The sequence below is a fragment of the Heptranchias perlo genome, chromosome 41, assembly GCF_035084215.1.
Source record: "Heptranchias perlo isolate sHepPer1 chromosome 41, sHepPer1.hap1, whole genome shotgun sequence".
Classification (NCBI taxonomy): Eukaryota; Metazoa; Chordata; class Chondrichthyes; order Hexanchiformes; family Hexanchidae; genus Heptranchias; species Heptranchias perlo.
The window spans coordinates 5,911,715-5,934,286 of NC_090365.1; the positions used below are offsets into that span (position 1 = coordinate 5,911,715).

The 22,572-nt window shown below is 49.2% G+C and overlaps 1 protein-coding gene across 1 annotated transcript; it reads right to left on the minus strand.

Annotated features, from left to right (window-relative positions):
* Window positions 1-585: 585 nt before the first annotated feature.
* On the minus strand, window positions 586-18,446 carry nop53 (NOP53 ribosome biogenesis factor). Its single transcript, XM_067974990.1, has 13 exons — window positions 18,235-18,446; window positions 14,886-14,950; window positions 13,520-13,604; window positions 12,516-12,703; window positions 11,648-11,718; window positions 10,050-10,145; window positions 8,504-8,608; window positions 8,081-8,260; window positions 6,611-6,786; window positions 5,631-5,697; window positions 4,217-4,293; window positions 3,398-3,454; window positions 586-689 (listed from the first exon to the last, which is right to left on the minus strand). The coding sequence occupies exons 1-13, from the start codon at window positions 18,420-18,422 to the stop codon at window positions 683-685; spliced, it is 1,362 nt and encodes a 453-aa protein (XP_067831091.1). The 5' UTR covers window positions 18,423-18,446; the 3' UTR covers window positions 586-682.
* Window positions 18,447-22,572: the final 4,126 nt, after the last annotated feature.

Consider the following 22,572-nt stretch of genomic DNA (forward strand, 5'->3'; position numbering starts at 1 on the left):
ACATTACAGTGACTCTACTTCAAAGAGTGCTTCATTGGCTGTAAAGCGCTTTGGAACCTCCTGAGGTCGTGAAAGGCGCGATTTAAATGCAAGCTCTTTCTTTCTTACTGAGGGGCACTGCGATTGGCTTCAGCACTCAGGCTGAGAGGGACAGGGGAAAAAAAGCAGCCAGGTTTCTGTTCCCGATTACCACACAGTGGCCCTTGCTGGAAAGTGCAGGTGTACAGATGGGTAGATGAGGCCAGGATTGGACTGTGCGCTGATGTCCACTCCCCCGGTCAAATGGCCAGTTGATGCTCAGCGTCCGGGCTCATACCTGGTTACCTGGTTAAGGCCCCAGAGAGTTGGGGTGTCTATGGAACCTGTATCCCAGCAAGTGTCAGCGCCTTCAGGAGAAAACTGGAGAGAACTCGTAAAAATGCAGATTGACGGGATTGACAAACAATCCCATTGGATAAATTTTCACCAATCACAGCTATTGCTTTACACACATACACTAAAAGAGATAAAGAACCTCGGCTATTCATCATTCTTAATAAACCAAAGAAAATTGCAGAAACAGCCAGTAATCAAAAATACCATCTGTATATTAAATGTTTTAGACATTTTATTGACACACAAGAAAAAAAGATTAAACATCGGTTTCAGCCGTGAGATTCTCTTCTCCTTCTGAGCACAGAGGCTACAACCTGAAAAATAAAGTTTCAAAAAGGCACTTTAATAGCAGGACCCGGGAAACTCCCAAGAAAATCGTAAGTGGCTGGACAGGAATAACAGGGTTTTAAGAGAGCTGTGCAACACTATTGTACAGTACTAGTGATTACACGTCTGAGTGTGGTGAAGTACTGGTGATTACTGTGGGATCAATTTGAGGGGATGATTTAAGAGCATCACAGAAGAGTATCCCATGTAAAAGTGTATGGGGTAAAGTGCAATTTATCCTAAAGCATTAGGACCGATACACAAAAAAGCCCAGTGGGAATACTGAAAGTTCTCAATCCTCAGACAGATCCTGTACCCAGAGGGCAGTGAAGTTGACAGTGCCAATTAGCAGGGACTAACACTGGTTTTCAGACAAGTTTCCACCCTCAAGCGTCTACGTACGTAACGCCAGATAAATAAATGGGATCTCTCTGAGCTTGCAGCTTGGGCCGGGGTCAAGTAGCAGTCTTGCTGAACAATCCCCACGTGAAGTGGTATTGAACATTTTTTGTTAACTGTAGAGAAGTTTTAGCTCTCTCAATTTAAAAAGCTAATCCAAAACAGGCAAATCTGGTTCTGTTCCAATTTCAGGCAAATTGCAGGATCCCGCAGAAGGTTTTTGGCTCCATTCCCAGTACAATCCACATCACCTACATCACACTGACACCTTGTGGCATGTACAGAAATCACAGCCAAATCAGCAGATCGCCAAATGCGGCGGTCAATCACCCTTTCATATATATATATAATTTTGACGTTAAGACCCTTACGTGAAGGACCAGGACATCAAGATTGGTGAGAATGGGAGAGATTGCGAGTTAAATCAAGAAATGGTGGTCAGGTGACACCAAGTTTAGTTTTTAAGTGCCAGATTCTAGGAGGAAAGAAAGAAAGACTAAGAAATGTAAGGAGTGGCCCCACTCGAGGTCACAAATGGGTCAAAGCAGAAATTTCAGTAGAGTGAGGGAGCAGGGGGGTGCGGGGGAGCAAGGGAACGATATCTGAAGGGCAGGAGGAAAGCAAGAGGAAAATTCAAAGGAGAATTACTGTAGCAGCAAATAAACAGGAGGGGGAAGGGAGAGGGTCAATGCGGGGGAAGGGAGAGGGTCAATGCAGGGGAAGGGGGGGGGGGGGACAGGGAGAGGAGGCTGGGATCTAAGTAGAATCTCCTATCAGAGAAATAGCTATTTCTAGAATTTACAGACGGGGTGGGAAAAAAATGCAAATATGTTCCAGATGTTGGGACCTCACTGAGGGAATGAATTGTTCTGCCACGTAGCTGCTGAATTTTTGGTCTACTTAAATATGAATTAGAGAATACGGAACAAAGGCAGCTCACAACCCTCCCTCCTGCTGTCAGTGCAGAAACTAAAAAGGGCAGGATTCACAATCCAAAAAGTTTGGATAAAACTGGGTTAACAACAAACCGGAGGATCTGCAGAATAGGCCTGTACATCTGTTCCACATTTACAGTGTAGAATTTTTTTTTTTTTAAATGCTAACTCTGGACTCGGCACCATCTCAACCCAACTCGTGGCTCGAAGGGTCGTATTTTAAAAGTAGTTAATTACACTGTTGCTTTAAACAATAAATCAATATAAACTGATATTGCACTGCCTTCATTTTAATGCATCTAAAGCAAATTTAGTTGCAAAGTTCAAAAAGTTTACTATATTCAGTTTCACCAGACACTGCAACAAAAGGTTTCTATGAAGCGAAGTTCGGGCCAGTCTCAATCCAGCTAATTTTGGGCTGTACCCGCGATACTAAACCGGTGGGGCGCCCGCCCACTGGGAGCGCGATCAGCTGTAACTACCAGCCAAGGGCAGAGCTGAACATCACTCGCTCGCAGTGCTGCCTGTCTGCGATACAGTTTGTGCAGTTACAAAGCGGTGGGGTCCTACATATGCGGAGGTTCACGATAAGGCTGGAGAAAGGCAAATGGAAGGGGACGTAAAGCAAACCGCTAATGCACTTGTGTAGGAGATGCACACATTAATACAATGTAATCAATGGTAAATCAGGGGCTCCTTCAGCCCCAGTGCATCTCTCAAGTACCAGCAAGCCCTGGGTATGTAACATACAGCAACAGACACGCGGCAGCCCATGGGTCACATGGAATCCGATGTACATGGAAGCTTTTTAGCAGTGTACTGTACAGAAACTGGCAGTGGAGAGCATGTTGGACACAAGCGATTTTACCTGGTGTAAATGTACAGGAGCCACTCCAAGACATACAATAACCAGATGTGGACAATCAGGTTTGATCCAGCACAGGGCTTAAACAAACAAACTTAACTCTATCTATGAGCATTTTAATAATTAAAGCAATATCTTTTGCAAGTAGTAAATTTAAACAGAATTTGAGAACTTTAAAATTCTTTTTTTTTTCCAGTTATCGGCTTAACTATTATATTTTACAAGGTCAGTGTATAAAATCATGTCCTGGGGCCTCTCGTAGAGTTCGCCACAGACTGGTGGGGGAGCAGTGGGACAGGGCTGTCAGGTGGCCTAAGGGCAATGCTGGACGACTGCAAAGTTGGCCATTAATTCTCAGACCTTGGAATATCAGACTTCACACCTTGGGGATACAGTAATGTGATAGCAACATCAAACAGGTAGACTCTGCGGTGTTAATTAATAACCAGTTCAGCTCAGAAGCTGGCCTCTGATAGTGTACAGCCAGGAGACTTACGTAACTTCTCTGAATGCTCTCTTTTCAACATATTTTAGCTTGTGCTTCCTCTTGAACCTAAGAAAGGAAAACGATAAACTGAGACCATTGCCAAAACCAATTTTACAAAAAAAGACTCTTCTCACAAAATACATATTTTCCATAAACACAAAATTGCATCTTTCGGATGAGACGTTAACTGACTGACTGCCCACTCAAATGGAGGTAAAAGATCCCGCGACCACTATTTCGAAGAAGGGCAGGGGAGTTCTCCTCTGTGTCCTGGCCAATATTTATCTCACAACCAATATCACTAAAAACAAATTAGTCATGATCACATTGCTATTTGTGGGATCTTGCTGTGTGCAAATTGGTTGCTATATTACAACAGTGACTACACTTTAAAAGTACTTCATTTGCTGTAAAGCGCTTTGGGACATCTTGAGGTCGTGAAAGGCGCTATGTAAATACAAGCTCTTTCTTCATACAAGGGTCTAGGCAACGAGCGTTAGCGAGCTATTTAACAGTGGAGCGCATCACCACCAGGCCTGATCCCACCTTTGCTGGATAGTTACACACACGCACCTCGCAGTAGGAATCACTGGCCATCAATCAGGAGCGGCGGGCCCAGATTGATTTGACTCTGCTCCTCAGCCCGGAGGCACCGAGTCGAATTGTAAATCGCCTGTTGCTGCTCCACCCGAGACGTGTTAACTGAGGGCGGACACAGGACCAAGGCTGGGAGGTTCTGCCCCGTTTTAGCACCATGCTCTGCCGTGCATTTTAATGCAGCTTTTTTTTTAAAAAAAGACAATTCTACACAAGTCATATCCCACTTACTTCGCCCTCAGTCTGGGCTCAATCAGATTTCTCTTCTGTAAACTCTTAAATCGGTCAGCAAGGACACTGCCCTCAGGCTGAGGAAAACGAAGAAAAAAAAAACATAAGATATTACACAGAAACCACAGGCATGAGCAACACTGCCAACAAAAGCTAAAATTATTAATCCGACAGCCGTTAGTTCTCATTAATCTCATTTAACAAGAGGTTTAGGTAGAATAGTGTTCTGGTGTGCAAATGGAAGGTCAGATCTCTGCTATGCCACTTGAAGGGGTGGGGGGGTGGGAAAAAAAGAGGGGGCAAAAAAGCAATGAGCACTCAAGGAGAGCACGCCCCAGGCTGCTTTCACCAGTAACTGGTCCAAGTGATACACATAAAAAGCCTGGCTGAAAGTCTAGTTAAGTTGTGCAGGCCCTTAGTTTTCAATCTCTGCTTTGTATGGGACCTCTTGATTATGCTGACAACAACCGGGGGTCCGTTGAAAATACTGAAAATCCTGGGAAAACACTGCAAATACTGATGACCCCCCCCCCCACCAAACCCTCCCTGGAATCCCCCCCAACCCCAACGACCCCCCCCTCCCCAAACACAGACATACCCCCCAAATACTGACACGCCCACTGACCCCCCCCCCCCCCCCCGTCCTAACTTCCAAATAACAATGTCAGCCGCAGGATTACTGGGCTAGTAAGCCAACAAGCAGAGAATTTGAGACACTCTGTTCATAGCATGTGATATACCTGGCTTCAGATAGACAGAAACCCGATGAACAAGCGCTGAGGCCCTGAATCCCCTCACCGACCCCAGCTTGAAAGCCTGGGCCAAAGTTCTTTAGATTTGTGCAGATAAGAAGGTCGAAAGTGGTTAATGGAAGTGAAGGTTACCGATACGGGTAATTAACCTCTGCCCTCAGATCCCAGTACAAAGCCCACTCGGCAGTGCTTGGGAAACCCTGAGCTATCTTCACATTCCCATCCACGGACAGGAATTCTTTGTGCGCAAGGATGGTTCTCGTCACTGGGCAGGGTGGACAAGGTTTGTATCATTAGTCCGTACCTTGAAACATATTTAAGTGCAGCTTTCAGGAGGAGTCAGATTCAAGAGAGAAATGGACAGATTCTTGGCACAGAGGGGAACGAGAGTTGTACAGCAACGTGTAGGATACTTTAAACTTTGGGGCTGGCCGGCTGGATCTCAACAGTGCCTTCCGGTTCTATAACTTCTGGTGTTCCTACAGCCTGTAGCCCAGAGGGCGGTCCGCCATCACCTTCCTCGGTACTAGACAACGATGGCAACAACGGGAAAACTCACCACCACCTGCGCCCCACTGCAGAAGCTGTATGCGGGAGGGGAGGGAATTTGTAATGGTGCCATATTCCAGTCAAATTAAAATAAACGTCGCTGCAATACCAACCTTCAGAGCCCGGAGAGAACCAGAGAGCTCATCACTGAGCTTTATTTCAAGGTCAGGGTCTTCATATCTAAACAAGAAACACAAACACACTCAGTCACCATATTCCTCACCAACAGCACAAAGAGATGGGATTCAGGGAAACTACATCGAAAAATGACCTTTTCACCCAATCTCACACAGCTTTCGGTGTGAACCTGCACCCAGATTTATTTCAAAAATCAAACTCTAGGCTTTATTTCCTAAATCTGAGTTTAATATACTTTCAACAACTGTTAAAACACAAAATCAACCCCTGTACCCAGTCACTCCCTCCTCGGTATCAGCCGGGGTGACACCATGCAGCAGTGAGCTTTATTGACACGTGCTGGCAGGGCTGCCACCTTTCACAGTAAAAAAAAACATCAGACAGGGGACAGGACTGAGCACGGAGTCAAATTTCCCCGTGTTCTCTCTAAATCTGCATTTACACTTTTCAATAAAACAAGAATAGTTCCATTTATTTTACCGCATTAGTTTCCGCCTCGTGGGATGGGCAACCTGTTCGTTCTTTGCCTGAAAGATGCAACTGGCCTGGGTACCCGCCCCACTGTCTGGGGGAGACTGTCATCCCCTGGGAACCCAGCTATTCAAACAGCTGTGCGCGTGCACAGCAGCCCGCTGGCACGTGGCCCGCTGGCACAGGCACAGAGTGGCGTCCCGACCACAGGCATCAATCACTGATTTTCCAAAGAGCTGAATTTAAAAAAAATTCAACTTTCAGGGTCCAGTTTCCAAAGTAAATGTCCAGCCAGTCGGTGCTGAGGCTGGACGGGTGGTCAGTGCGTGCGCGCGCGCTGTGGAACGTGCAGAAAACCACAGCTGCCGTTTGCCCTGCTCAGTTCAGCCCACCGTCGCACGGAGCAGCAGCCTGTGCTGTAATAACCAGACACCTTTCCACCCCCCACCGAGCCAAGGTTTTGAGGGGAAATAAAAGCACTTACTTTAACCGGCCTAGCCGTCGAGGCTTGTTGGCCTCAGCTTTGCGTTTCTCCGCGCGCTTTGCTTTCTTCTCTGCCAGCTTGAGCTCCAGCTCCCTCACTTCACCCTTGATGGATCGAAGGCGGAACAGTTCCTGCTGTTTCTGCCGTGCCTCCTTTTGCTCCTTTAACCTTTGCTCCTAAAAAGGTGCGGAAAGCACATTGAGAGAGCAGGTCTTGCACGACACTTGGCTCGGGCAAGGGATGCAACATTCCCAATATAAATTTGAAACGAGTTTATAAGCAGCATCTCAAAGTTAACCAAAGTACTTTGACGGTCTTTCAATGTCGGCACAATATCCTCTCCGTTCTCGCCCATTCCCCTGGACAATGCAGCAAATCTCCACGGTTCTTTACAGCACACTGACAAGGGGAAAGCATGAAACACACAGGCAGAGTTTTCACACCGGCACAAGCTGGAGTGAGGGGACGACTGGTGAGAACCAGAGTCCAGCACAAAAAGTTCAAGGCTCAGACGAAATCCTGTCCAAGTGCTGGTGTTCATTGCCAATAACCCGGAAACCTTTTTCCTTTTACTGTATCACAGCGACTGCAAAACCCAAGCCTCTAACTGGACTGGTTTACAGCCTCTACCCAAGAGACGAGACAGATGCCCGTTCACTCCCGCTCGCCTTACAAACAAACTGCAAAAGGAAGTTGTCAGAACTGAACAAAGGGAAACAAGAACAGACACTCTGAAGTGCTGCCCGATGTTCTTCAATGACATTAAACCAAATCAGATTATTTCCTCTGCCTTCAGTTCCCACGCCTGCCCACTTGACAGTGCCTGGGAATCCCAGTATTATCCTCACATTCCCAGACAGGAGATCCACAGGAATTCTTTGTGTGCAAGGATGGCTCTCGTCATCAGGCAGGGAAATAATTCAGATTGTTTTTTTTCGCGTGTGAATTTTGTGCTTACCAAGATGAGGCATGTTAGTGCTGAGGAGCAGAACGTATTACATCTCAGGCACCAGGTGTGAATAGAAAGACATTTTCAGATCTTCACTTACTGCAATCCTTTGTTTACGGTCTGCATCCATGTCACTTCTAGAAAATGTCACAATTTACATAAAATCACTTGCTAACCAACCAAGAAGTATTGATTTTGGGGGGGGGGGAAAGAGAAGAGGAAGAGGTGAAACGCTACCCCTATATTAACCTTGATCGGTCAGAGGAAATAGCACCTTCTCCTGCTATCAGAATCCAGCTGACAGCTTCTCTCAGAGAGAGTAGCAAATCGAAATGTCTCATTGCAGCAGCCGGCTGGGGTCTCCTGAGGTTAGAGGCAAGGTACATTGCGGGGCCAGAGCGGAGAGAGGTCTGCGCTACATCTATTGTTACCATACTGGCCCGTGCCCGATCTGGAGGGCACCACAGCAAACGCTGCTCTCTGACGGAGGCTGAAACGATGCAGACTGATTCCACACCCACCTGCTTTTTGATTCTTTTTTCTTTTTTGCGATCCCGCTCGGTTTTCTTCTCACAACAAACGGCATTCGACACCAGTCCGTCTTCGGCCTCTTCGTCGTCATCGGGTTTCGTACGCCCCTCTTGTTCTTCACCATCTGAATCCTCCAACAGACCCTGGCACAGCTCCTGGAATTCTGTTTCCTGCAAACGCACGGGGAAACAGGCAGTCAGCATTAGGCTCCCAGATTCCTGCACCAGTACTGAGCCAGCATTAACCTGTCAGAACCACAACACATTTTGTTGGGGTGGGGGGCCGGTGAGGTGAGAAAACGGCATCCAGCTGAACTAATTTCTCAAATTCCCATGGTACTGTGTTCCAGAAAGGAGAGGGCAGGAGGGGCTAAGGACAGAAAAGGACAAAGATAACAAAATGTCCACTCCTACCTTTGTTGGGAGTTCCTCTTGAGTTGGAAATTTCACCTGCCGGTTAATCTTCTCCTCGGCTCTTAGCTTCTTAACTTCCACTTCATGAGCTTCGAGTAACAGAGCCTGTGGCGACAAGTGTTTTTAAATATATAAAGTGCATCAATAATTTAACAGCAAATCATTTCCATCTACTGAAACACATAGTACCAGTAAATTTACTGCTCGTGAAAATTTACACAAAACGTATTTAGGATATTGTAGGTCTTGATAAAAGTATATTTGCGGCAAGTGTTAAACCAATAATCAATCACGAGGATCCTTTGACGTAAAAGCCTCGCCTGTACTTTGATAAAACGTCAAAGCCCTTAAACTGGCTGAGGAACCTCTTATTCATCACAGGTCCATGAGGCACGAAGCAGAAACTGATGGAAACACAGAGTCTGACACAGTTTGTGAGTAGTAGTTGGAATATTGCTGAACTCGACTCTGCCTTGTTATATTGGGGGGGTGGGGGGGTCTCCAGCCTGACCCTGCCAGCTCTGAAGGACCCCATGCAAAGCATTAACTTGCATGGCTCTTTCAGATGTGGGAGTTATGCTAACCCTTTGTAAATCACTGGTTAGGCTTCAGCTGCAGTAGTGTGTCCAGTTGTGGGCACCACACTTTAGGAAGGATGCCAAAGTCTTGGAGAGGGTGCAGAGGAGATTTACTAAAATGGTACCAGGGATGAGGGACTTCAGTTATGTGAAGAGACTGGAGAAGCTGGGATTGTTCCTCTTAGAGCAGAGAAGGTTCATAGAATCATAGGTTACAGCACGGAAGGAGGCCATACGGCCCATCGAGTCTGTGCTGGCTCTGTGCAAGAGCAATCCAGTTAGTCTCACTCCCCCGCAGCCCTGCAAATTCTTTGCTTTCAAATACTTATCCAGTTCCCTTTTGAAGGCCATGATTGAATCTGTCTCCACCACCCCCTCTGGCACTGCATTCCAGATCCTAACCACCCACTGTGTAAAAAAGTTTTTCCCTCATGTCACCGTAAATCTATGTCCTCTGGTTCTTGACCCTTCTGCCAGTGGGAACAGTTTCTCTCTATTTACTCTGTCTAGACCCTACATGATTTTGAAATGGGGAGGTGTTGAAATTACAAAGGGTTTTGATAGGGAGAACCCTGTCCCACTGCCAGAGCACGCAGATTTAACATAGTTGGCAAAAGAAGCAGGGGTGAGATGAGGAGAATTTTTTTTAATGCAGAGAACTGTTATGATCTGGAATGCACTATCTGAAAGGAAGCTGCTTGAATAGTAACTTTCAAAAGGGAATTGGATAAATACTTGAAAAGGAGAAATTTGCAGGACTATGGGGAAAAAGCAGAGGAGTGGGACTAATTGGATACCTTTCAAAGAGCTAGCACAGACACGATGGGCTAAATGGCCTCCTCCTGTGTTGTGTAATGCATTTCCAGCAGCCTCTGTTTTCTACATCCAGCTTTAATTCTTATCTCTAGCTGAGATGATACGTTTGCAACAAGAAAAAAAAACGAAAAAAGTCGCCGCAGCCCACGTACCTGATGAGATTCAAACGTGGGATTGTACGAGCCGCCCGGTGCAATCACTTCTATTGCCGACAGCTGGGAAGGTTTTTGGTTCAGCTTGAGTGGGCGCTGTTTAAAATAAAGAACACAGTTTGAAGATAAGAGCACCCTTCCTCCCTATGTACAAAAAAAAACATTTTTCTCTGTGGGGTACTTGTCCCGAAATCAGAAATGTGTTTCATACTTTGCTGAAACAGAAGAAATCTTCCCCTACGTCGCTGTGTAGACACCAGCTTATTTAATATAGATACTGAAACTGCACCAAGCCAGCGGACTCTAATTGTTGTCCTAATACTCTGCATGTGCAATACTCTTAGTTTAGAGTCTCTAATTAACAACAACTTGCATTTATATAGCACCTTTATAAAGCATCCCAAGGCGCTACACAGGAGCGATTATCAGACCAAATTTGACACTGAGCCACAATAGGAGATATTTTAGGACAGGTGACCAAAAACTTGGTCAAAGAGGAGAAGCAGAAGATGACGTTATGCATTTATATGGCGCCTTTCACGACCTCAAAGCGCGTCACGGCCAATGAAGTACTTTCGAAGTGTAGTCCCTGTTGTAATGTAGGAAATGCAGCAGCCAACTTGCACACAGCAAGATCCCACAAATGTGATAATGACCAGATCATCTGTTTTTAGTGATGTTGGCTGAGGGATTGGTCAGAACACCGGAGAGAACTCCCCTGCTCTTCTTCGAAATAGTGCCGTGGGATCTTTTACATCCACCTGTGAGGGCAGACGGGGCCTCGGTTTAAGTCTCATCCTAAAGACGCACCTCCAACAATGCAGCTCTCCCTCAGTACTACACTGGAGCGTCAGCCTAGATTTTGTGCTCAAGTCCCTGGAGTGGGACTTGAACCCACGACCTTCTGACTCAGAGGCGAGCGTGATACCCACTGAGCCACAGCTGACACCTGAGGTAGGTTTTAAGGAGCATCTCAAAAGGAGGAGGGAGAGGCAGAGAGGTTTAGGGAGGGAATTCCAGAGCTTAGGGCCTAGGCCGCCAATGGTGGAGCGATGAAAATCCGGAATGCACAAGAGGCCAGATTTGGAGGAGCGCAGAGATCTTGGAGGGTTGGAGGAGATTGAGGATGAAACTACCATGTATCTGGATAAAGGGAAAATAGTTAGAAGCAGCCAGCACAGATTTCAAAAGGGACAATTGTGCTTGTTCAAACCTGATAGCATTGCTTGAGGAGGCAACAGACATGGTAGATGGGGAACATGCAGCGAACATAGTGTACATGGACTTTAGGAAAGCCTTTGTCAAGGTACCACACTGGAGATTACTAGAGATAATTAAAGGGTATGGAATTGGGGGAGAGTAGCAAACTGGATTAAGAATTGGTTAGGCCGGTAAATGGAGTTAAGTAACAGATCAGCCATGATCTAAATCAAATGGAGAACAGGTTCAAGGGGCTGAATGGTCTACTCCTGTTAACATAGTACCTCCCTCCTGCAGTAAGAGGGAATGAGTGACGTATTCCTGTCCTGACTTACTCCCGTCACTGCAGGTGTACCTCACTCGCTCACTCAATTACAGCAGTTTTCTCAGACACCGACCTTTGGCCTTTTTTTCTTGGTTTGTTCCAGGAACCATGGGTCTTTGCCTTCTAGCTCTTTGTCTAGGGGACCTCAAAGAAACAAGAAAAACAGCTGATCAACACCAACAGTAGCAGCAACAAAAAAACAGACAGACAAACAAGGATGAGTGGAGAATGCACACAATATACAGACAGCTTGAATCTTAAACAGCTCCTTGATGTCATTTCAACACCCACTCTGCATCCCTCGCTTGGTATCCCAATGGTCAGTGAGCAAAGCTAATGACCAGTGTAGAGGTGAGCCACACAGACCATGAAGCGTGCGCTTGGCAGCCAGAGGAGCAACAGGAGTGTGCCAGCTGACCCCAGCGGTCTCTGGGCTGGGAGACGAGAAAAGAAATCTATTCCCAATCTCATTCTACCCAAAACAAAACACTGCGGATGCTGGAAATCTGAAATACAAACAGAAAATGCTAGAAACACCCAGCAGGTCGGGCAGCGGGGACTCCGATGACCTGATTCTTTTCAGTTCTGATGAAAGGTCATCGGCCTGAAACGTTAACTCTGTTTCTCTCTCTACAGATGCTGCCTGACCTGCAGAGTGTTTTCCAGCATTTTCTGTATCTATCTCGTTCTACCAAACGCCAACTAGGAAGTGGGTACGTGTTGGACGGCAGGTCATTCGGTCATTGGATTGGGGCTAGATGGGGATAGCCACCCACAGTAGAAGAGTGGCCATTTGGATAAAGCATCAAAGAGTGACCAGCACCCACAGAATGTGAATCAGCACCTCCAGGTAAAGGGGGGAGGGGGGAGTGGGATTCTGACACATGCATTCCAGGTGAAGTGCAGTACAGGCGTGCATGGTATAAAGGCTTCTCTCTTACTTGCGACTGACCACAGGTCATAGAAGCCTCTGGCGGGGTTGTTGTTGGGAACGGGTTTTGTTTTCACCGCAGGTTTCTGGAGCCTGGCGTACAGCAGGCGCTGCTTCCGGGGAACAATGCCAAAACGCTTTTCCATTTCCGCTTTCCTTCTCAGCTTCCGGCTGTTGGGAATTTGATGTGCTAAAATACTGGAGAGAGAGATCGAGTTTTAAAAAAAACTCACTTGAAAGAAATCTAGGCAGAAGGTTACAACAAAATAACAGTTTACAAAAAAAATCTTGCTGCTTGTAAGAATAGCGAGTCAGAGAAGACTTCTATTTCACCCCCCTGGACTAGGTTCAAATCGAGGGGTCAGAGGTGGAAGACCAAGTCCCTGATAAATCCTAGGGTCAGGAAACAGATCACTGGTCCAACAGCTCAATTCGAATGTACAACACAACCACAGGTTTAGAAAACATAACCCACGCAGATCAATGTCCCATCCTATCACTCCCAAGCTGCTTTTTCTATTTCTATACAGCCTAATAACAAAAGCATTGAAGCCACAGTGATAAATTTTCAGATGAGCAGGGACATTTGTTAGCTCAATTACTTTTTCCTGTTTCTAAACTTATTTTGATTCTCCTGCAGCTTCCCCCGGTGCGATCACCATTAGCGCTAAACTTACATAACTCGGAGAAACAGATCATACTTAACCCTTCCATGGGATGCTAGAGATTCATCCCCAGATATTACTCCAGTTGCAACTAGTACTTATTGACAGATCTGTACCAGTGTTATAGTGACAGACCTGTACCCACCAGTATTATACCCACCAGGACTGTACCCGAGTGTTATATAGTGACAGACCTGCACCCCAGTGTTATCCACAAACATACTAATACACATTAAAAAACCTTCAGCTGTGTAAAGCTTCTTCATATCACTTCTGCATTTATATAAAAAAAAAATTTGATAATAGTTCACAAAATGGAATCCAACATGAGAAGATGTCACAGACTCACTCTTTGGGCGCTGCCACCTTGGTGTCTGGCTGGAGAATTAGGTCGATCCGCAGAGGCTTCAATTTTCCTTTATTAAGGAGCAGGTCTATAGAAAAAATAAAATATTTATATGCATGCATTACAAAAATAGAATGGTCAGCTCTTCTGGTGAAGGATCCCAACTGGAAATGTTAACCTCCCTTTCCTCCCAGATGCTGACGGACCTGCTGTGTATTTCCTGCATTTTCTGGTTGTCTTCATTTGGTCATTCCTTCTGGGGGTGCGGGCATCGCTGGCATTTATTGCCCATCCCTAGTTGCCCTTGAACCACTGATAGCAGTTTGATACAACTGAGGGGCTCGCTAGGCCAGTTAAGAGTCAAGAGGGACTGGAGTCACATACAGGCCCAGGCAAGGATGTTTCCTTCCATAAAAGGACATGAGTGAACCAGTTGGGTTTTTACGACAATCCGACAGTTTCGTGGTCATTTTTACTGATACCAGCTTTTTATTTCCAGATTTTTTAAACTGAATTCAAAATCTCATTGCCATGGTGGGATCTGAAAACACTGAGATTATTAGTCCAAGACTCTGGATTACTAGCCCAGTAACGTAACCATTACGCTAACATACCTGGTTGACTTTTCCTGACACATCTGACTGATATAAAAACATTGCTGGGGGAATTGGTTGTGCCTTACCAGCTGACACCTCTGACTGCTCTCATTCATTGAGCCCCAGGATTGTCCAGGAACCCATAGCTCGAGCAAGTCTTTAATAACTCAAAGTTAAGGTGTCAGCCGTGGCTCAGTGGTAGCACTCTTGCCTCCGAGTCAGAAAGTTTAGGGGTTCAAGCCCCACTCCAAAGAACGTGCATTTCTATAGCGCCTCTCACGACCTCAGGAAGTCCCAAAGCGCTTTACAGCCAATGATGTACATTTTTTTAAAAGTGTAGTCACTGTTGTAATGTAGGAAACGTGGCAACCAATTTGCGCACAGCAAGGGCCCACAAACAGCAATGTGATATTGACCAGATAATAATCTGTTTTTTAAAAAATGAGGGATAAATATTGGCCCAGGACACCGGGGAGAACATCCCCGCTCTTCTTCGAAATAGATCTTTTACGTCCACCTGAGGGGCAGGCGAGGGCTCGGTTTAACATCTCGTCTGAAAGCCAGCACCTCGGACAGTGCAGCACTGCGAGTGTCAGCCTAGATTTTGTGCTCACGTCCCTAGAGTGGGGCTTGAACCCACAACCTTCTGACTCAGAGGCGAGAGTGCTACCACTGAGCTACGGCTGAACCCATGGTAATGAGGCTGTGAAAACCCAGTTCTCAGTTGCTGAAGATATCCAGGGAACTTCATTCTGGCAGAACAAGTTTCTTACCTTTCTTATCGTCTCCTGTGTCAACGAAGAACAGGTTGTCGTCTGTCTTTTCAGACACAAGACCACTGAAAATAAGAACAGTTTTGTGAGATAATTGACATCCAGATTGGCAAAGAACAATTTAACACACTGGAGTCCAAAGATTCTCAATTTGTTTGTACTCCTGCAGTGTTACTAACCGTTTTGTTGAGGGCCACAATCTCAACAATGGACGTGGGTCTGTGGGTCCGTCCTGCAGGCCCCCCCAGTCGGCTCCTGATCATTCCACCCACCACACCGGCTCGCCGAGAATATCAAGCCCTCCTTTCAAACAGTGACCTCAACTTCTAACCTTCTACAGGATAATATTTACTAATTGGCCGGGGCTACAATTGGCATCGGTACCCTTGAGGTGGGGGAAGAAAGAGAGGGGGGGGGGGGGTCGTCGTCAAAGAAAGAGAGGGGGGGGGTCGTCGTCAAAGAAAGAGAGGGGGGGGGCGTCGTCGTCAAAGAAAGAGAGGGGGGGGGGGGTCGTCGTCAAAGAAAGAGAGGGGGGGGGGGGTCGTCGTCAAAGAAAGAGAGGGGGGGGGTCGTCGTCAAAGAAAGAGAGGGGGGGGGTCGTCGTCAAAGAAAGAGAGGGGGGGGGTCGTCGTCAAAGAAAGAGAGGGGGGGGGGGTCGTCGTCAAAGAAAGAGAGGGGGGGGGTCGTCGTCAAAGAAAGAGAGGGGGGGGGGTCGTCGTCAAAGAAAGAGAGGGGGGGGGGTCGTCGTCAAAGAAAGAGAGGGGGGGGGTCGTCGTCAAAGAAAGAGAGGGGGGGGGTCGTCGTCAAAGAAAGAGAGGGGGGGGGGTCGTCGTCAAAGAAAGAGAGGGGGGGGGTCGTCGTCAAAGAAAGAGAGGGGGGGGGTCGTCGTCAAAGAAAGAGAGGGGGGGGGTCGTCGTCAAAGAAAGAGAGGGGGGGGGTCGTCGTCAAAGAAAGAGAGGGGGGGGGTCGTCGTCAAAGAAAGAGAGGGGGGGGGGTCGTCGTCAAAGAAAGAGAGGGGGGGGGGTCGTCGTCAAAGAAAGAGAGGGGGGGGGTCGTCGTCAAAGAAAGAGAGGGGGGGGGGGGGTCGTCGTCAAAGAAAGAGAGGGGGGGGGGGGGTCGTCGTCGAAGAAAGAGAGGGGGGGGGTCGTCGTCAAAGAAAGAGAGGGGGGGGTCGTCGTCAAAGAAAGAGAGGGGGGGGGGGTCGTCGTCAAAGAAAGAGAGGGGGGGGGTCGTCGTCAAAGAAAGAGAGGGGGGGGGGTCGTCGTCAAAGAAAGAGAGGGGGGGGGTCGTCGTCAAAGAAAGAGAGGGGGGGGGTCGTCGTCAAAGAAAGAGAGGGGGGGGGTCGTCGTCAAAGAAAGAGAGGGGGGGGGTCGTCGTCAAAGAAAGAGAGGGGGGGGGTCGTCGTCAAAGAAAGAGGGGGGGGGGTCGTCGTCAAAGAAAGAGAGGGGGGGGTCGTCGTCAAAGAAAGAGAGGGGGGGGGTCGTCGTCAAAGAAAGAGAGGGGGGGGGTCGTCGTCAAAGAAAGAGAGGGGGGGGGTCGTCGTCAAAGAAAGAGAGGGGGGGGTCGTCGTCAAAGAAAGAGAGGGGGGGGGTCGTCGTCAAAGAAAGAGAGGGGGGGGGTCGTCGTCAAAGAAAGAGAGGGGGGGGTCGTCGTCAAAGAAAGAGAGGGGGGGGGTCGTCGTCAAAGAAAGAGAGGGGGGGGGTCGTCGTCAAAGAAAGAGGGGGGGGGTCGTCGTCAAAGAAAGAGAGGGGGGGGTCGTCGTCAAAGAAAGAAGGGGGGGGGGTCGTCGTCAAAGAAAGAGAGGGGGGGGTCGTCGTCAAAGAAAGAGAGGGGGGGGGTCGTCGTCAAAGAAAGAGAGGGGGGGGGTCGTCGTCAAAGAAAGGGGGGGGGTCGTCGTCAAAGAAAGGGAGGGGGGGGGTCGTCGTCAAAGAAAGAGAGGGGGGGGGTCGTCGTCAAAGAAAGGGGGGGGGTCGTCGTCAAAGAAAGAGGGGGGGGGGTCGTCGTCAAAGAAAGAGAGGGGGGGTCGTCGTCAAAGAAAGAAAGGGGGGGGGTCGTCGTCAAAGAAAGAGAGGGGGGGTCGTCGTCAAAGAAAGAGAGGGGGGGGGTCGTCGTCAAAGAAAGAGAGGGGGGGGTCGTCGTCAAAGAAAGAGAGGGGGGGGTCGTCGTCAAAGAAAGAGAGGGGGGGGTCGTCGTCAAAGAAAGAGAGGGGGGGGTCGTCGTCAAAGAAAGAGAGGGGGGGGTCGTCGTCAAAGAAAGAGAGGGGGGGGGTCGTCGTCAAAGAAAGAGAGGGGGGGGTCGTCGTCAAAGAAAGAGAGGGGGGAAAGAGGATGGGAGAAGGGTGGGGGGGAGAAGGGTGGGGGGGGGGGGGGAGAAGGGTGGGGGGGGGGGGGGAGAAGGGTGGGGGGGGGGGGGAGAAGGGTGGGGGGGGGGGGGAGAAGGGTGGGGGGGGGGAGAAGGGTGGGGGGGGGGGGGGAGAAGGGGGAGAAGGGTGGGGGGGGGGAGAAGGGTGGGGGGGAGAAGGGTGGGGGGGAGAAGGGTGGGGGGAGGGGGGGAGAAGGGTGGGGGGAGGGGGGGAGAAGGGTGGGGGGAGGGGGGGAGAAGGGTGGGGGGAGGGGGGGAGAAGGGTGGGGGGAGGGGGGGAGAAGGGTGGGGGGAGGGGGGGAGAAGGGTGGGGGGAGGGGGGGAGAAGGGTGGGGGGAGGGGGGGAGAAGGGTGGGGGGAGGGGGGGAGAAGGGTGGGGGGAGGGGGGGAGAAGGGTGGGGGGGGGGGAGAAGGGTGGGGGGGGGGGGGGAGAAGGGTGGGGGGGGGGGGGGGAGAAGGGTGGGGGGGGGGGGGGGAGAAGGGTGGGGGGGGGGGGGGAGAAGGGTGGGGGGGGGGGGGAGAAGGGTGGGGGGGGGGGGGAGAAGGGTGGGGGGGGGGGGAGAAGGGTGGGGGGGGGGGGGAGAAGGGTGGGGGGGGGGGGGAGAAGGGGGAGAAGGGTGGGGGGGGGGGAGAAGGGTGGGGGGGAGAAGGGTGGGGGGGAGAAGGGTGGGGGGGAGAAGGGTGGGGGGAGGGGGGGAGAAGGGTGGGGGGAGGGGGGGAGAAGGGTGGGGGGAGGGGGGGAGAAGGGTGGGGGGAGGGGGGGAGAAGGGTGGGGGGAGGGGGGGAGAAGGGTGGGGGGAGGGGGGGAGAAGGGTGGGGGGAGGGGGGGAGAAGGGTGGGGGGAGGGGGGGAGAAGGGTGGGGGGAGGGGGGGAGAAGGGTGGGGGGAGGGGGGGAGAAGGGTGGGGGGAGGGGGGGAGAAGGGTGGGGGGGAGGGGGGAGAAAGAGGGTACAGACTCCTACCCCACCCCCACTCTCTGTCACCTTACCCGACCGTCCGTTCCTGCAGCCGCACATCCTCCAGGAACTCTTCCACTTCGGTGACATCGCTGTGTTTGCTCCAGTTCTTCTTCTTGTTCTTGTTGAGCCGTCTCCGCTGCGGTTTGCGGCGGGGCCCGGAGCCGGAGGCCGGGCCGAGACTGAGGAAACTCGGAGCCGACACGCTGCCGGCCGCCATGGCAGCGCGGGGGGAGAGAGAGAGGTGGAGAGAGGGAGCGGCAGATTCACCGCCAACAAACCCAACTCTTCAATGTGAATAATTCACCCGGAATATCAGGAAATATTTTATCGTGTTTTGTCCGACCAGGTTGCTGGTCACAGAGTGAAAAGTTTAATAATAATAACCGCACTTTCGACACAACCCGACCGCCGGCTTCAGCGCCACCTGCTGGCGGGAGGACCGCCACCGTCCAGCTGGCCTGGTTGCTTGGAGCTGCGTCCCTACCGTCCAAAATTGGTTGTAATTCCTTTGGTGTGTTTTAGTGAGATTGTCAGGCAAAATGAACGAGGATTTTTTAACATCCTCCGCTTATTCCGTACCCCACAGAAAATGTGCACAGCGCGGAGTATATCAGAGTGTTACAGTGAGGGGTGTGGGATATATCAGAGTGTTACAGTGAGGGGTGTGGGATATATCAGAGTGTTACAGTGAGGGGTGTGGGGTATATCAGAGTGTTACAGTGAGGGGTGTGGGGTATATCAGTGTTACATTGAGGGGTGTGGAGTATATCAGAGTGTTACAGTGAGGGGTGTGGGATATATCAGAGTGTTACAGTGAGGGGTGTGGGGTATATCAGAGTGTTACAGTGAGGGGTGTGGGGTATATCAGAGTGTTACAGTGAGGGGTGTGGGGTATATCAGAGTGTTACAGTGAGGGGTGTGGGATATATCAGAGTGTTACAGTGAGGGGTGTGGGATATATCAGAGTGTTACATTGAGGGGTGTGGGATATATCAGAGTGTTACAGTGAGGGGTGTGGGGTATATCAGAGTGTTACAGTGAGGGGTGTGGGGTATATCAGTGTTACATTGAGGGGTGTGGGATATATCAGAGTGTTACATTGAGGGGTGTGGGATATATCAGAGTGTTACAGTGAGGGGTGTGGGGTATATCAGAGTGTTACAGTGAGGGGTGTGGGGTATATCAGTGTTACATTGAGGGGTGTGGAGTATATCAGAGTGTTACATTGAGGGGTGTGGGATATATCAGAGTGTTACAGTGAGGGGTGTGGGGTATATCAGAGTGTTACAGTGAGGGGTGTGGGGTATATCAGTGTTACATTGAGGGGTGTGGAGTATATCAGAGTGTTACATTGAGGGGTGTGGGGTATATCAGAGTGTTACAGTGAGGGGTGTGGGGTATATCAGAGTGTTACAGTGAGGGGTGTGGGGTATATCAGAGTGTTACAGTGAGGGGTGTGGAGTATATCAGAGTGTTACATTGAGGGGTGTGGAGTATATCAGAGTGTTACAGTGAGGGGTGTGGGGTATATCAGAGTGTTACAGTGAGGGGTGTGGGGTATATCAGAGTGTTACAGTGAGGGGTGTGGGGTATATCAGAGTGTTACAGTGAGGGGTGTGGGATATATCAGAGAGTGTTACAGTGAGGGGTGTGGGGTATATCAGTGTTACAGTGAGGGGTGTGGGGTATATCAGAGTGTTACATTGAGGGGTGTGGAGTATATCAGAGTGTTACAGTGAGGGGTGTGGGGTATATCAGAGTGTTACAGTGAGGGGTGCGGGGTATATCAGTGTTACATTGAGGGGTGTGGGGTATATCAGAGTGTTACAGTGAGGGGTGTGGGGTATATCAGAGTGTTACATTGAGGGGTGTGGGGTATATCAGAGTGTTACAGTGAGGGGTGTGGGGTATATCAGAGTGTTACATTGAGGGGTGTGGGATATATCAGAGTGTTACAGTGTGGGGGTGTGGGGTATATCGGAGTGTTACAGTGAGGGGTGTGGGGTATATCAGAGTGCTACAGTGAGGGGTGTGGGGTATATCAGAGTGTTACAGTGAGGGGTGTGGGATATATCAGAGAGTGTTACAGTGAGGGGTGTGGGGTATATCAGGGAGTGTTACAGTGCCGGGTGTGGGGTATATCAGAGTGTTACAGTGTGGGTTATATCAGAGTGTGATAGTGCCAGGTGTGGAGTATATCAGACTGTTACGGTGTGGGTTATATTGGAGTGTTACAGTGAGGGGTGTGGGATATATCAGAGAGCGTTACAGTGAGGGGTGTGGGATATATCAGAGAGTGTTACAGTGAGGGGTGTGGGGTAGATCAGAGCATTACAGTGGGTTATATCAGAGTGTTACAGTGAGGGGTGTGGGGTATATCAGAGTGTTACAGTGAGGGGTGTGGGATATATCAGAGTGTTACAGTGAGGGGTGTGGGATATATCAGAGAGTGTTATAGTGAGGGGTGTGGGATATATCAGAGAGTGTTATAGTGAGGGGTGTGGGATATATCAGAGTGTTACAGTGAGGGGTGTGGGGTATATCAGAGTGTTACAGTGAGGGGTGTGGGATATATCAGAGTGTTACAGTGAGGGGTGTGGGGTATATCAGAGTGTTTTATGAGAAAGAAGCCTTGTTTCTAGTACAGCTGAAGCTCAGGACACATAATGTGTGCAGTCTTGGTGACTCACAGACTCTCCTTTCAGTAGGATGGAATTCCAGGAGTGAGAAGTAATCGAGCATTTTGTTTCAGAGCTTGATGGAGAGCAGAAGCAGCTTCAGTTGGGGCCAAACAAACAATCCTCTTCAAAATGACTGCAATGTGTTCCCTAACTGCCTGTTGTTAATTAAAGTAAGGGGCAGGGGCACGGAGTCATGGCCAGTGAGGGCCAATGCTCACCATGCTCTGTAACGTCACAACCGAAGACTTGTGGATTCTGGCAAGAGGAACTCGACCTTCTGGATGTTGGCAGCTGGACAGATGTGAGTCAGTCTGTGAGTCAGTCCATCCACCTGACCGCTCCAAACTCCCAATCTCGGGAACTTTATTAGGAAAATGTGAGCAATGGGAGGGATTGGACGAAGCTGTTCTTTATCTAGCTTTGTCTTTCAATCAAAGCTGTGAAAGTTAAACGAAAATATTTAAAGCAATACTTCATTCTGCTGAGTTGCCTTCTGTTGCGGATCCTTTCTCACTGCCTCACTCCCTTTTATGTATCTCTATTTCCTCAGTATTTCTGAATGTTCCTCCTGAATTCCAATTCATTCTCCGATACATAGAATGTAAAGCACAGAAACAGGCCATTCGGCCCAAATGGTCCATGCTGGCATTTATGCTCCACATGAGCCTCCTCCCACTCTATTTCATCACACAAGTGGAAACATCTTCTCTACCCTATCAAACCCCTTCATAATCTTAAAGACCTCTATCAGGTCAACCCTCAGTCTTCTCTTTTCTAAAGAGCCCCAGCCTGTTCAGTCTTTAGTGATAGTTATAACCTCTCAGTTCTGGTATCATCCTTGTAAATCAGGGATTCGCCCTCTCTCCTCCCTGAATCCTCACCGTGTTGAAATCAAGGCTCATTGCTCCATCTCCTTCTCTGAGTCTTTCCCAGGATCTCAAAATTATGGGACTCCTCACCTCCCCCTCAGATTTTGCTTCTTCCTGCACTCCAAAGCTTGGTGTCACCATTTCCTGATTGATTTTGACATCTGTCCTTCACAAAAGTTTCTTCATAAAGAACAATGATCCCAACCACTCCCGGCTGGAAAGTACACGCGTGCGGACGGTGAGCGACGACAGGAATAATCGCCAGTCCCCCCCCCCCCAGTCGAATAGCAGGCTGTCGCCCATTGTCTGGCCTCATTTGGGCAGAATAGTTCCTTGGGTGAGGAGGGTCGTTCAGCGCTGAGGGAACCAAACCCCAATCAGAGGCGATGTTACCGGGGTTGTGGGGGTGGGGAGCGCAGGGGCGGGGGACTAAAGCTTAGACTTTGAATGTACGTGACAACCTGGGTCATGTGGTAAATGCTTGGAACAAGAATCTTTGCTTTTCTCAGCCTGACAAAGGCGATTCATAAATCACCTTTCTCTATGAGGTTGGTCACACAGCTTTCTTGATGCCGAGACCTGGTTTAAAGCCCGTAATACGATGATAGCGAGGGACGATTAACGTTAAGATGCAGCCTCTGTCCTTGTAGGGGTTTGAAAACCTTAAAATTAGAGCACGGCCGTTCAGGGGTGATGTCAGGAAGCACTTCTTCACACAAATAAATCTGGAACTCTCTCCCTCCAAAAAAGCTGTTGAGGCTGAGGGTCAATTGAAAATTTCAAAACTGAGACCGATAGATTTTTGTTAGGCATGGGT

Bases quoted from the DNA above. Each gene is read 5' to 3' on its own strand.
- nop53 (XM_067974990.1), bottom strand. From the start codon at position 18,422: ATGGCGGCCGGCAGCGTGTCGGCTCCGAGTTTCCTCAGTCTCGGCCCG. The intron at 4,294-5,630 runs GTTGGTATTGCA...CGTTTTCCTCAG, and splicing joins GTTCTCTCCGGGCTCTGAAG to CCTGAGGGCAGTGTCCTTGC. The intron at 3,455-4,216 runs GTAAGTGGGATA...TTCCTTTCTTAG, and splicing joins GAGCCCAGACTGAGGGCGAA to GTTCAAGAGGAAGCACAAGC.